This window comes from Trachypithecus francoisi, unplaced genomic scaffold, assembly GCF_009764315.1.
Source record: "Trachypithecus francoisi isolate TF-2019V2 unplaced genomic scaffold, Tfra_2.0 Lachesis_group4, whole genome shotgun sequence".
Lineage (NCBI taxonomy): Eukaryota > Metazoa > Chordata > Mammalia > Primates > Cercopithecidae > Trachypithecus > Trachypithecus francoisi.
The window spans coordinates 75,449,741-75,462,582 of NW_022681469.1; the positions used below are offsets into that span (position 1 = coordinate 75,449,741).

General features: G+C 37.5%; 1 protein-coding gene across 4 annotated transcripts in view; it reads left to right on the top strand.

Annotated features, from left to right (window-relative positions):
* The window catches only part of PPP1R9A (protein phosphatase 1 regulatory subunit 9A), a 408,553-nt gene that overhangs the window by 334,351 nt on the left and 61,360 nt on the right, over positions 1 to 12,842 (top strand). For all 4 annotated transcript variants that reach the window (XM_033192833.1, XM_033192830.1, XM_033192831.1 and 1 more), the window contains one exon: positions 3,178 to 3,333. In XM_033192833.1, the coding sequence (XP_033048724.1) occupies positions 3,178 to 3,333 (156 nt within the window). The remainder of the gene's footprint in view (positions 1 to 3,177; positions 3,334 to 12,842) is intronic.

Consider the following 12,842-nt stretch of genomic DNA (forward strand, 5'->3'; position numbering starts at 1 on the left):
AAATGGCAGATTTAATCCAATCTAATTTTGAGATTTACAACATTCTGCTGACACATTCCATGTTACGTATTTTATTTGCCGTGTAACCACAAAAATAATTTCTATTTTCAATAAAGATAAAATATTAGAAGAATCTATTTCTCTTAGTCCACTAACTGTAACTTTTTTATTTCCAGGTATTTAGGAGATTCTGTAGTAAATACATCCTTTATCCTAAAGCCTATTTAAGGGTGGAATGGCAACTGTTCAGGAAGAGAGAATTATAATGTTTTAAACATGACATCCCTAGCCTATAATAAGTAATAAGTAGAATCAAGACAGCAAAAGACATATTTGTCCTCAGGATGCTTATAAGGCTAATTGGAGAAAGAAGGCATTAGTAAATGAAAAGATGAAATGAGTGATAAGAATTTTAACAGTACTGCAGGTAATTTGGGTATTGGGAAGGAGAGGAGACTGGCAAAGTCCACAAAAGAATCAAGAAGAACGCTTAACAACTTATATTTCTGAAGATAATTTTCAAAGTTAAATTGTGTATGGATGACAAAGTGCAACTTATACTTAGAGGTAAGAATCGCATATGTTGTGCATACGCTATTCCTGTTATTCACAGTAAGATTGTTAGTATAATATATTACTGCCTTCTTAACAAGTGACCACAGTTCATTTTCTTGATATTACTGAAAACCTCCTTAGGAAGTTCTGTATATTACCAAGTTAATGCATTGGCATTCTTGGATTTATTCTTTTAAAAATGTTTGCTGAGATCCTGTTATATGTCAGGTCCCATCCTAGGCACATATTTATATTAATTCTCTCACATATAGTGAACAAGTATTTATTTTCAAGCTAGCAAAAGGAAATCAAATTGTTCATTTCAACTCATGTTTAAAATGTGCCACATTGTTATGGCTTAGGCATACTTTAAATTTAGCATAAGAGTTTCTTGAGTCATTCAATGCTGTATATAGTGAGTTCTATATACCTGGGTTAAGCCTTCATAATAAAGGCTTGGGTTTTGCTGCCAGTTGTAATGATAGGGTTAAAAACAAGTACACAGTTTTATACCTCTATATGAAAATTTTTCAGCAAAGTATCTTGAGATTACTTACTTGCCAGTCTTACTGCTTTCCTGTTAATTAACTTCACTGGAATTTACCCAGTATTTGTTGGCTGTAGAAATATGTATGAACAGGAGATGAGTTAATTCACAGAATACAAAAAAAAAAAAAAGCCAAATATGGAATTAGAGATTTTTAAGATTTGTAGGATCTCATTGTGCTAATAAATAAGTACAAGCTATCTGACCAGCCAGCTCCCATTCTTGAGCTACCTTCACCTGCCAGTGGCAAAGACATTTGAATTGGTATTCAATGTTTAGACATTTTCAGACTGATTTCTACAGAGATCTAGAGTTCCAGGTACTGAGGAGATATATAGGATCAAACTGGAGGCCACCAACCTCTTTTCCTTTTAGTCAAATCACCTGTGATTATATTTGGGGAACATAAAGGTTCCAACTAACCTGTAACCAGTTTGGAAAATCATTGCTCCACATGGAATATTCTGAGCTTACTTCTGTACACAGATGCCACCAGTGTCAAGTTCTCCATGATAATAGCCTCTGTGTGGGGAGGTAGAGCATGAAGGATGCTGTGGCAGTGTGTTCATCATGGTCGATGACCTTCAAATTCCTTACTAGAAACTGTGTCTACTTTTAGGCTCTGCAATTTAGAGAAACGTGGAAGACTTGGAGAGAAATCAGAGCACAACCACAAAGACAATTACAGCAAATTACCTTTGAGGCAACTAGAATTATTTTATTGAAAAAGAGAAATCTGAAGGCAATTTAATAATGGTCTTTCAGACACTGGGAATTATTAGATTGGGATTAAGGACCAGATTTCCTTCATGTGCAAACATGGGCAGGGGGAAAGGTAAAGCGGGGTTTCCTGCTTTGGCAGGAAGAATATAAAACAGAATCAAAAGAAAAAAACAGCAATCAGATGCTGAGCCTATTTAATCAAAGGAATAGATCAGTCAGTACACTGTTCATGAAACTGTTTTAAAGACAATATGAATTCCTATCTCTGTTTTATGTGTTAGATAACGTGCTACCTGAAGGAACAGGGATGAGTTCAATGAACTTTTGTCTTTTTAACTCTGTGATTTATCTTTAAATTATATCATAAGGTATAGATTTCAAACAATTATTTTGAATACAGTATCATAGCTTGATGCTGCTAGGAGAGGATCTACTTTCTAATAAAGTTAAGGAAATTAGTGGCAAAGAGGAACGTTTATTCCAGAGGTCATGAACTCAGATACCTACAGGTACCGGTGGGTATCACAAAGGAGTGAAACTAACAACATGAAACAATATGGCATTAGAAAAGTTGTGGGGTATTAGAAAGCATATAATTCCTCTAAAAGGGGCAATCACTACTAACTTGCCAATTGTTATAATGTCCCAGTATGCCTATATTAACAGATGTTTGGCTTTCTCAAGGAAAGCTGGAAATCTAGAACTTTATGTGAAACATTTTTCTCACGTTGACAAAATACTCAGATTTATAAATGTGCTAGGCAGGCAAAACAATACACTTGGTGCAGGCTGCAAGTTAGAAACCTTTGGTTTATTCTTTGGCTCACTAGTTCACTACCACAATAATTAACAAGCAAACAAAACAGAACTGTTTGAACTCTAAAGCTTAGGAGAATTAATCAGCTAAACCTTTGCAAGGCTTAATTAAGGTCCCTTCCAACTCTGTGATTCGTTAAACTCCCCTTCCCTTTTCCTTGCTCCCAGTATTGGGTGGTGTATTCACAAAGAGAATTTGAAGAAATTACTTATTTCCCACAGCAACATAATTTTATTTGGTAAAATAATCAAATACTCAGATTGAAAAAACAATTCTTGTTTCTATATTAAAGATGCCACTGATACTAGTAGATTTTTAGAAACGCACTTGTATATAGCATAGGTTTGTCACTTTGGATCTTTAAACTAACATTTGTTTATAACATTGACTGCATGAGGCATGCTTGACTGAAAAACCTACTTACACTTTCACCATTTGGGTACATGTCTTACTTCTCTTTTATAAAATATTTTCAAATAACTCACCTCCATCTGGGGTAAGGACAGCTGGATTTCTGAAATCCCCTTCCTTTCAGACAGGAGAATATGCCACAGATGAAGAAGAAGATGAGGTAGGACCTGTCCTTCCTGGCAGCGACATGGCCATTGAAGTCTTTGAGCTGCCTGAGAATGAGGACATGTTTTCCCCATCAGACCTGGACACAAGCAAGCTCAGTCACAAGTTCAAAGAGGTATGCCACTAAGCTGCAAAATATTTCTCTATGCCTGTTCATTTCATTAAGTGTATATTTCTGTTCAAATAATATATTAAGAATAATCAGTTTGCAAATGAAAGCTTTTTAATAACAGGTTGTATTGAGTCTCATTGAATTTCAAGTAGAATTTCAGTAAATCTCATTCCACAATCATTGATTTAAATGCTTATTTGTCAGAGTGACATACATGTAGCCCATAATTTCAAGCAGTAACTTACATATGCAGTTTTATGATGTTTGTTATGTTTTTTCAGTTTTACAGAAGTTTTGGTACCTGGTGATAAGCTTTTCTCTTAAGGCAGGGATTTCCTAAAAAGGCTCTTTTTGTCTTTCTGTTCATGAAATAGGTTTCTAATAAGCATCAGATGGCATACCCAAAGGGTTTACTTGAAGAGAGTTTAATACACAGACTTTGAACAGAGTTAATAGTACTAACAAGGGGTGTTGAAGTGCATGGGGACTGGCAACAGCAGGAGGCTATTACCATCAACATCCGCAGCTTTATAAGATGCAGCCACTGCTAAAAGCTGCATCCTTGGGGCAAGGGTAAGAATATATACCCTGACTCTGCTTTCCTTTTCTGCTGATGCTTCCAAACCCAGGCAAGGGAGTGTGGTGATGCATTCTCAGAGTCTGAAGAGGTCAGACTCCTGAGGCAATGTGCTCTTAGAGAAGGGCCAAGAATAGAACCTTGGGGGAGGAAATGTGGATAGCTTCTCTTCCAAAGTAACTTCTCAGAACCCTGACACATATAAAACAGAAACAGTGATTAACAGGTCCCCAAGCAGTTTATCCTTCCTTGTTTTGGAAGAGTATTCTCCATCATTGAAGATAAATATGTCATTATTTACAACTTGTTCATTTCTTATAAAGACTTTCTAAATTAACTGATATCTTCAAACCAAAGAGCAATGCAGAAAAAGAAAAGTTCTGCAGAAAGTGGCTGAGTGTGAGGAAGAGGTGTAATCTAGTTACCTGTTTCTCTGCAGCCCTTATTTGGTCAAAGAATATAAGTTATCAAGAAAAGTAGGTAGATGCCTTGTTCTCTAAGAATATTTTAACTCACAACCCAACTTTAACAAATATTGAAGGCAATGAGATCAAAGTAGTATTCCCTGGCAAAAGCCTATAATACAGCTCTTTCATTTTGCCAGGTAAGTATGACCCCTAGTCTTTGGTAGATAATTGAGCTGGAAGAAGGGTCTGTATTCTTTTATGGAAGGTGAAGAGCCTACAGGGCACAGATAATATATGGAAAGTTATATCTTCCATTTTCAAAATTGAGCCAAGGACTCAAAGCTCCATAAATACTGTTTTAAGCATGCACCATTGTGTAGAGTGGTCTAGACCAGGGGTTAGCAAATTATGATATATTGTCCAAATCTGGCCTACTTTTTATAAATAAAGTTTTATTTGAACACAAGCATGCCCATCTCTTTATTGTTTGTGGCTGATAACATACCATAACAGCAAAGTTGAGTAGTTGCAACAGAGACTGTATGGCCTGCAAATCCTAAATTATTTGCTTTCTGGTCCTTTACTGAAAAATGTTGCTGACCCTGGTGTAGACTGCTGTGTGATCTGGCTGATTCTGTGTAATGTGGCTGATTTATTTTTAGCCTGAGTAACCAGGTCTGTAACTTTCTTTTAGTTTTGCTTTCTAAGAATTGGAATTTTGTCCTCACCTCAATAACAGGCAATATCACATTGTCCCACTTACAATTCTTTTATCTGTTTTTGTTTTACATTTAACATTAATATATTCATTTCTTCAGAATATTGTCCCTGCGTATCACCTGTGTGGCACTCTTTTTGTGAAATTTCTTTATGTGATTAATATACATGTCCAAATATTATATAGCACTAGGCACTTTTAACAGGATTATGCCCAAAACTTGGGGTGAGTATAAAGGGTCTTATTATATTAGTGTCTTTACAAAGTTTCATGTTACAGGATTGTCTTAATTATTTTAAGCAAAAGTATGTTTTACTACTTGGGCAGAACACATTAGACTGACATTATCTCAATCAGTTGTACTTTGGGCCTGTTTTGTATCTATCTTTCTGCTAGACTCTAAGCTCCGATGTTTTTGTTTATTATCGTGTCCTCAGTCTTTGTACAACTCTTGGCATATAGTTAGTGGTGAAATATTTAGGGAATGAATGGTGTCAAACATATACTGGAATTTGTTGTATGATATAAGACATGTACCTAATTTAACGTTTTCAAATAGCCAACAAAAGTTGGTTAACCCTTGTATTAAATGCTTATTTACCAATTTCCCTTTGGTGAAAGGGCAAACATTATTATCTAAAGAATTTGTGCCTTTACGTTCTGAACTGCTTATGGCTTCATAGTCTGCTCCATCTTCTCATTTTTCTTCAGTTCAATACTATTAGAATATACATCAATATTGATGGGCTAAGTCACATTATTCCTACTTTTCAAAAATTCCTTTATTTTTCAACTTATTCAAGAAAATGTATGAATCACTTTGTAAATACCCTTGAAAAATACTCTACATTTTTTGTTGTAATTATGTTAAACTAGTAAATTTGCAGGGAACTGGCATTTTAAAAATCACATCGAATCTTTTAATCCAAGTTCATGAAATATATTTGTTTAATTAAAGCCTTTTTTCTCATCCTCCCTAAAATTTTATAGTGCCCTTTATTCATTATGTAAGTCACATACATACATACGTTACCTAAGTATCCAGCTGTAAGTAACAGAACATATTACTGGAGTGGGTTAAATAAAAGCTGCCATATGGCCAGTCATGGTGGCTCATACCTATAATCTCAGTTCTTTGGGAGGCTGAGGTGGGAAAATGGCTTGAGCTTAGGAGTTGGAAGTTACAGTGAGCAATGAAGGTTGCCACTGCACTCCAGCCTGGGTGACAGAGCCACACAAGACCCCGTCTCAAATAAATAAAAACTGGGAGGATTAAAATGGCAGATAAGAGTCAGGACTGCTTGCAGCTCCTGCTTGGATAGACAGAACAGCATGTGGAGACTCACATCATGAACTTTTGCCCCAAGAACTACCGCAGGAAAACACCAGGAAAGCCAAGAGAATCCACAGACCTTTCGAAGGAACTGGATCACCACTGCAGGCTCCCTGAAATGCCAAAAACTGAGTCTGCTTGCTTTCTCAACAGGGAGGCTCGTGGTTTAGGGTGAGTTCTCAGCGCTGGTCATGAGCTGCCTGGAAATAGACTTGGTGCTGTTGTGAAGGGCATAGTAGGTGTGAAACTGGCCATTAGGACTCTGGACTTCGTGGGAGCAGAGTGAGGCCTGTGACTGCCAGCTTTCCCCCACTTCCCTGGTGGCATATGTGACTCAGCAGAGGCAGCCATAATCCCCCTGGAAATATAACCTCATTGAACTGGGAACCACAACCCCATCCCCCACAGCAGCCACAGCAAGCCCTGCCCAAGGAGAGACTGAGCTAAGACACTCCTGTCCCTCCCCCCACCTGGTGGTCTTCCTCTACCCACCCTGGTAGCTGAAGACAAAGGTTATAATCTCTTGGGAGCTCCAAGGCCCTGCTGACTGCCTGAGAAACCTGAATACTTAACCAGGTGTCCCTAGGGCAAATATGCATCCTCCTTATAGGACCCCAGCTCATGTGCTCTTGAAATTGCCACCTCCTGACTGGAGTCCAACCAATATAAGACCAGCACACTAAACAAAAATACAACCAAGGACCCTTCTGAGTCCACGTCACTCCCCTGCTGCCTCCATCAAAGCAGGTGCTGGTATCCATGGTTACAAGACCTGAAGATGGATCACATCACAGTACTCTTTGCAGATACTCCCGAGTACCAGTGCAGAGCCTGGTAATTCCGCTGGGTGGCTAGACCCAGAAGAGCAAAAACAAGCACTACATTTCAGCTCTCAGGAAACCCCATTCCTAGGGGAAGTGGGAGAACACCAAATCAAGGGAGCACACTGTGGGACAAAAGAATCTGAACAGTAGCCCTTGAATCCCAGATCTTCCCTCTGATGTACTCTACCCAAATGAGAAGGAACCAGAAAAAACAGTTCTGGTAATATGATAAAATAAGGTTCTTTAACACCCCCAAAAGATCATACCAGTTAACCAGCAATGGATCCAAACCAAGATGAAATCTCTGAATTGCCAGAAAAATATTTTAGAAGATCAATTATTAAGTTAATCAAGGAGGCACCAGAGGAAGGTGAAGTCCAACTTAAAGACATCAAAAACATAATACGGGAAATGAAAGAAAGTTTTTCAGTGAAATAGATAGTGTAAATAAAAAAACAGTCACAGCTTCTGGAAATCAAGGACACACAGAAATGCAAAATGCACTGGAAAGTCTCAGCAGTAGAATCGAACAAGCTCTGAAGAAAGAACTTCAGAGCTTAAAGACAAGGCTTTCAAATTAACCCAATCCACCAAAGACAAATAAGAAGGATTTTTTTAAAAAATGAATAAAGTCTCCAAGAAGTTTGGGACTATGTTAAATGTCCAGACTAGAAACAATTGGTGTTCCTGAGGAAGGAGAGAAATCTAAAAGTTTGGAAAACATATTTGAGGGAATAATTGAGGAAAACTTGCCCAAAAGAAAGAGAAATAAATCCTCTAATTACACCAAAATAGAACCTACTTAAAGCATAAATCTCACAGGACCTTTATAATAACACAATAGAAAGAAAAAAAAGTATTCAAGCAATAAACAGCACAATGCTAGAATAGTACCTCACATGTCAATACTAACATTGAATGTAAATGGCCTAAATGCTCCACCTAAAAGATACAGAATGGTAGAATGGATAAGAATTCACCAACCAAGTTTCTGCTGTCTTCAGGAAACTCACCTAACACATAAGGACTAACATAAACTTAAGGTAAAGGGGTGGAAAAAGATATTGTATGCAAATGGACACCAAAAGCAAGCAGGAGTAGCTATTCTTATATCAGACAAAACAAACTAAAGCAACAGCAGTTAAAAAAAGACAAAGAGAGAAATTATATAATGATAAAAGGACTAGTCCAACAAGAAAATATTACAATTCTAACTATATTTGCAGCTAACACTGGAGCTCCCAGATTTATTACTGTTAGACCTAAGAAATTAGATAGATGGCAACACAATAATAGTGGGGGACTTTCATACTCCACTGTCAACACTTGACAGGTAGGTCCTCAAGACAGAAAGTCAACAAAGAAACAATAGGCTTAAACTATACCCTACAACAAATGGACTTCACAGATATTTGTAGAACATTCTACCCAACAATTGCAGAATATACATTCTGTTTATCAGCACATGGAACATTCTCCAAGATAAACCTTATGATAGGCCACAAAACAAGTCTCAGTAAATTTAAGAAAACTGAAATTATCTCAAGTTCTCTAAGACCGCAGTGGAATAAAATTGGAAATCAACTCTGAAAGGAACCCTCGAAACAATGCAAATACATGATAATTAAATAACCCTACTCCTGAATGATTGTTGGGTCAACAAGATGGAAATTTAAAAATTATTTGAACTATACGATAGTAGTGATACAACCTATCAAAACCTCTGGGATACAGCAAAAGCAGTGCTAAGAGGAAAGTTTATAGCATTAAATACCTACATCAAAAAGTCTGAAAGGGCACAAACTGACAATCTAAGGTCACACTTCACAGAACTGAATAAACAAGAACAATCCAAACCCACCTCAGCAGAAGAAAAGAAATAATGAAGATCAGAGCAAAACTAAATGAAATAGAAACAAACAAATACAAAAGATAAATGAAACAAAAAGCTGGTTCTTTGAAAAGATAAATAAAATTTCTAGATATCTAGCGAGATTAACCAAGAAAAGAAGAGAGAAGATCCAGATAAGCTCAGTTACAAATGAAACGGGAGATATTACAGCTGATACCCAGAAATACTAAAAGATCATTCAAGGCTACTGTGAACACCTTTACACACATAAACTCGAAAATCTAGAGGAGATGTTTAAATTCCTGGAAATATACAACCATCCTAGATTAAACCAGGAAGATATAAAAACCTCTGAACAGACCAGTAGCAGGCAGAGAGATTGAAATGGTAATTAAAAAATTGCCAACTATGAAGAAAGGATTCCCTGTTTAATAAATGGTGTTGGGAAAACTGGCTAGCCAAATGCAGAAAACTGAAACTCGACCCCTTCCTTACACCTTATACAAAATTATTTCAAGATGTATTAAAGACTTAAATGTAATATCTAAAACCATAAAAACCCTAGAAGAAAACCTAGGCTATACCATTCAGGACACAAGCATGGGCAAAGACTTCATGACTAAAACACAAAAAGCAATAGCAACAAAATTCAAAGTTGACAAATGGGATCTAATTAAAGAGCTTCTGCATAGCAAAAGAAACTATCATCAGAGTGAACAGGCAACCTACAGAACAGGAGAAAACTTTTGCAATCTATCTATCTGACAAAGGGCTAATATCCAGAATCTAAGGAACTTAAACAAATGTACAAGAAAAAAACAGCCCCATCAAAAAGTGGGCTAAAGATATGAACAACACTTTTCAAAAGAAGAAATTTATGCAGCCAACAAACATATGTAAAGAAGCTCATCATCACTGGTCATTAGAGAAATGTGAATCAAAACAACAATGAGATAACATCTCATACCAGTTAGAATGACAATCACTAAAAAGTCAGGAAACAACAGATGCTGGAGACGATGTTCAGAAATAGGAATGCTTTTACACTGTTGGTGGGAGTAAATTAGTTCAACTTTTGGGGAAGACAGTGTGGAGATTCCTCAAGGACCTAGAACTAGAAATACCATTTGACCCAGCAATCCCATTACTGGGTATATACCCAAAGGATTCTAAATCGCTCTACCATAAAGACACATGCACACATATGTTTACTGCAGCACTATTCACAATAGCAAAGACTTGGAACGAACCCAAATGCTCATCAATGATAGACTGGATTAAGAAAATGTGACACATATACACTATGGAATACTATGCAGCCATAGAAAAGGATGAGTTAACATCCTTTGCAAGGACATGGATGAAGCTGGAAGCCATCATTCTCAGCAAACTAACACAGGAACAGAAAACCAAACACCACATGTTCTCACTCATAAGTGGGTGTTGAACAATGAGAAGATATGGGCACAGGGAGGGGAACATCACATACCGGGGCCTGTCAGGGGGTGGGGGGCAAGGGGAGGGATAGCATTAGGAGAAATACCTAATGTAGATGACGGGTTGATGGGTGCAGCGACCTACTATGGCACATGTATTGAAAGAGATCAAATGAAGAGACTAAAAGGCAGAAATAAAGGCCACAGGCAAACAGCCCGGGCGGCGCCCTGAGCCTAGTTAAAGATCGACCCCGGACCTAACCGATTAAGGTTATCTATAGACTCCAGACATTGTAAGGACAAACGTTGTGAAAGTCTCTGTCCTGCTCTAATTACCAGTGTCTGCCACATATCTTAGTCCTGGGCCCAGTACAAACAATCCTCTATTTTGTCCCAACTTCCTGAGCCCAACGCAAATACATCCCCCTCCCCACACATCTCAGAAACACCACCTAGAGAGCCCCTGATAAGGTCACAACCGTTGTAGTTTTACTAAATGCACGGGAACAAATAGAAACTGTTAATTGTATTAACCAAATTACCAGTTGTGATGCTGCAACCAAAAGAATTCCTTTGTACCTCTGTAACCTTACATATCCTGTATGCATCGGGTTATAAAAAGCGGGCACATGCATCATTCGAGGCCCTCTTGTATGTTATAGAACGGAGGGACCAAGTTCGAACTTGCATTAAAGATCCTTGCCGCTTGGCTTTGACTCTGGACTCTGGTGGTCTTCTTCAGGGAACAAACGGTCTGGGCATAACAGTATACCTATGTAACAAACCTGCATGTTCTACACGTGTATCCCACCCAGAACTTAAATTATAATAAAAAAAAGAAAAAATAATGTAAAACAGTTGCCAACAAAAATAGTCCAGGACCATACACATTCATAGCTGAATTCTGTCAGACATTCAAAGAAGAATTGGTACCAATCCTAATGACACTTTTCCAAAAGACAGAGAAAGCGGGAATCCTTCCTAAATCATTCTGTGAGGCTGGTATCACCCTAATACCCAAACCGGGAATGGACATAACAAAAAAAGAAAACTACAGACCAACATCCCTGATGAACATGGGTACAAAAATTCTCAACAAAATACTAGGGAGCTGAATCCAACAGCATATCAAAAAGATAACCTGCCATGATCAAGTGGATTTCATACCAGGGATGCAGGAATGATTTAACATATGCAAGTCAATAAATGTAATACATAACATAAACAGAACTAAAATTTAAAAATCACATGGTCATCTCAATAGATGCAGAAAAAGCATTTGACAGAATCCAGCATCCCTTTACAATGAAAACCGTCAGCAAAATAGGCATAGAAGAGACATACCTTAAGGTAATAAAAGCCATCTATGACAGACCCACAACCAACATTATACTGAGCGGGGACAAGTTGAAGGCATTCCCTGTGAAAACTGGAACAAGACAAGGATGCCCACTTTCAGTACTTCTATTCAGCATAGTACTGGAAGTCCTAGCCAGAGCAAACAAGAAAAAGAAAGAAAGGGCATCCAAATCAGTAAAGAGGAAGTCAAACTGTCACTGTTTGCTGTTGATATGATCGTATACCTAGAAAACCCTAAAGACTCATCCAGAAAGTTCCTAGAACTAATAAATGAATTCAGCAAAGTTTCAGCATACAAAATTAATGTACACAGATCAGTAGCTCTGCTGTACACCAGCAGCAACCAAGATGAGAATCAGATCAAGAACTCAACACCTTTCACAATAGTTACAAAGAAAAATAAAATACTTAGGAATATAACTAACCAAGAAGGTAAAAGACCTCTATAAGGAAAACTACAAAACACTGCTGAAAGAAATCATAGACGACACAAACAAATGGAAACACATTCTATGCTCATGGATGGGTAGAATCAATATTGTGAAAATGACCATATTGCAAAAAGCAATCTACGAATTCCATGCAATTCCCATTAAAATACCACCATCATTCTTCACAGTACCATTCAGGACTAAAATTCATATGGAACCAAAAAAGAGCCCACATAGCCAAAGGAAGACTAAGCAAAAAGAACAAATTTGGGGGCATCACATTACCCAACTTCAAACTATACTATAAGTCACCAATGTAGCATGATACTGGCATAAAATTAAGCACATAAACCAATGGAGCCGAATAGAGCACCCAGAAATAAACCCAAATATTTACAGCCAACTGTTGTTCGACAAAGCAAACAGAAACATAAAGTGGGGAAAGGACACACTATTAACAAATGATGCTGGGATAATTGGCAAGCCAGATGTAGAAGACTGAAACTGGATCCTCATCTCTCAACTTATACAAAAATCAACTCAGGATGGATTAAATACTTAAATCTAAGATCTGA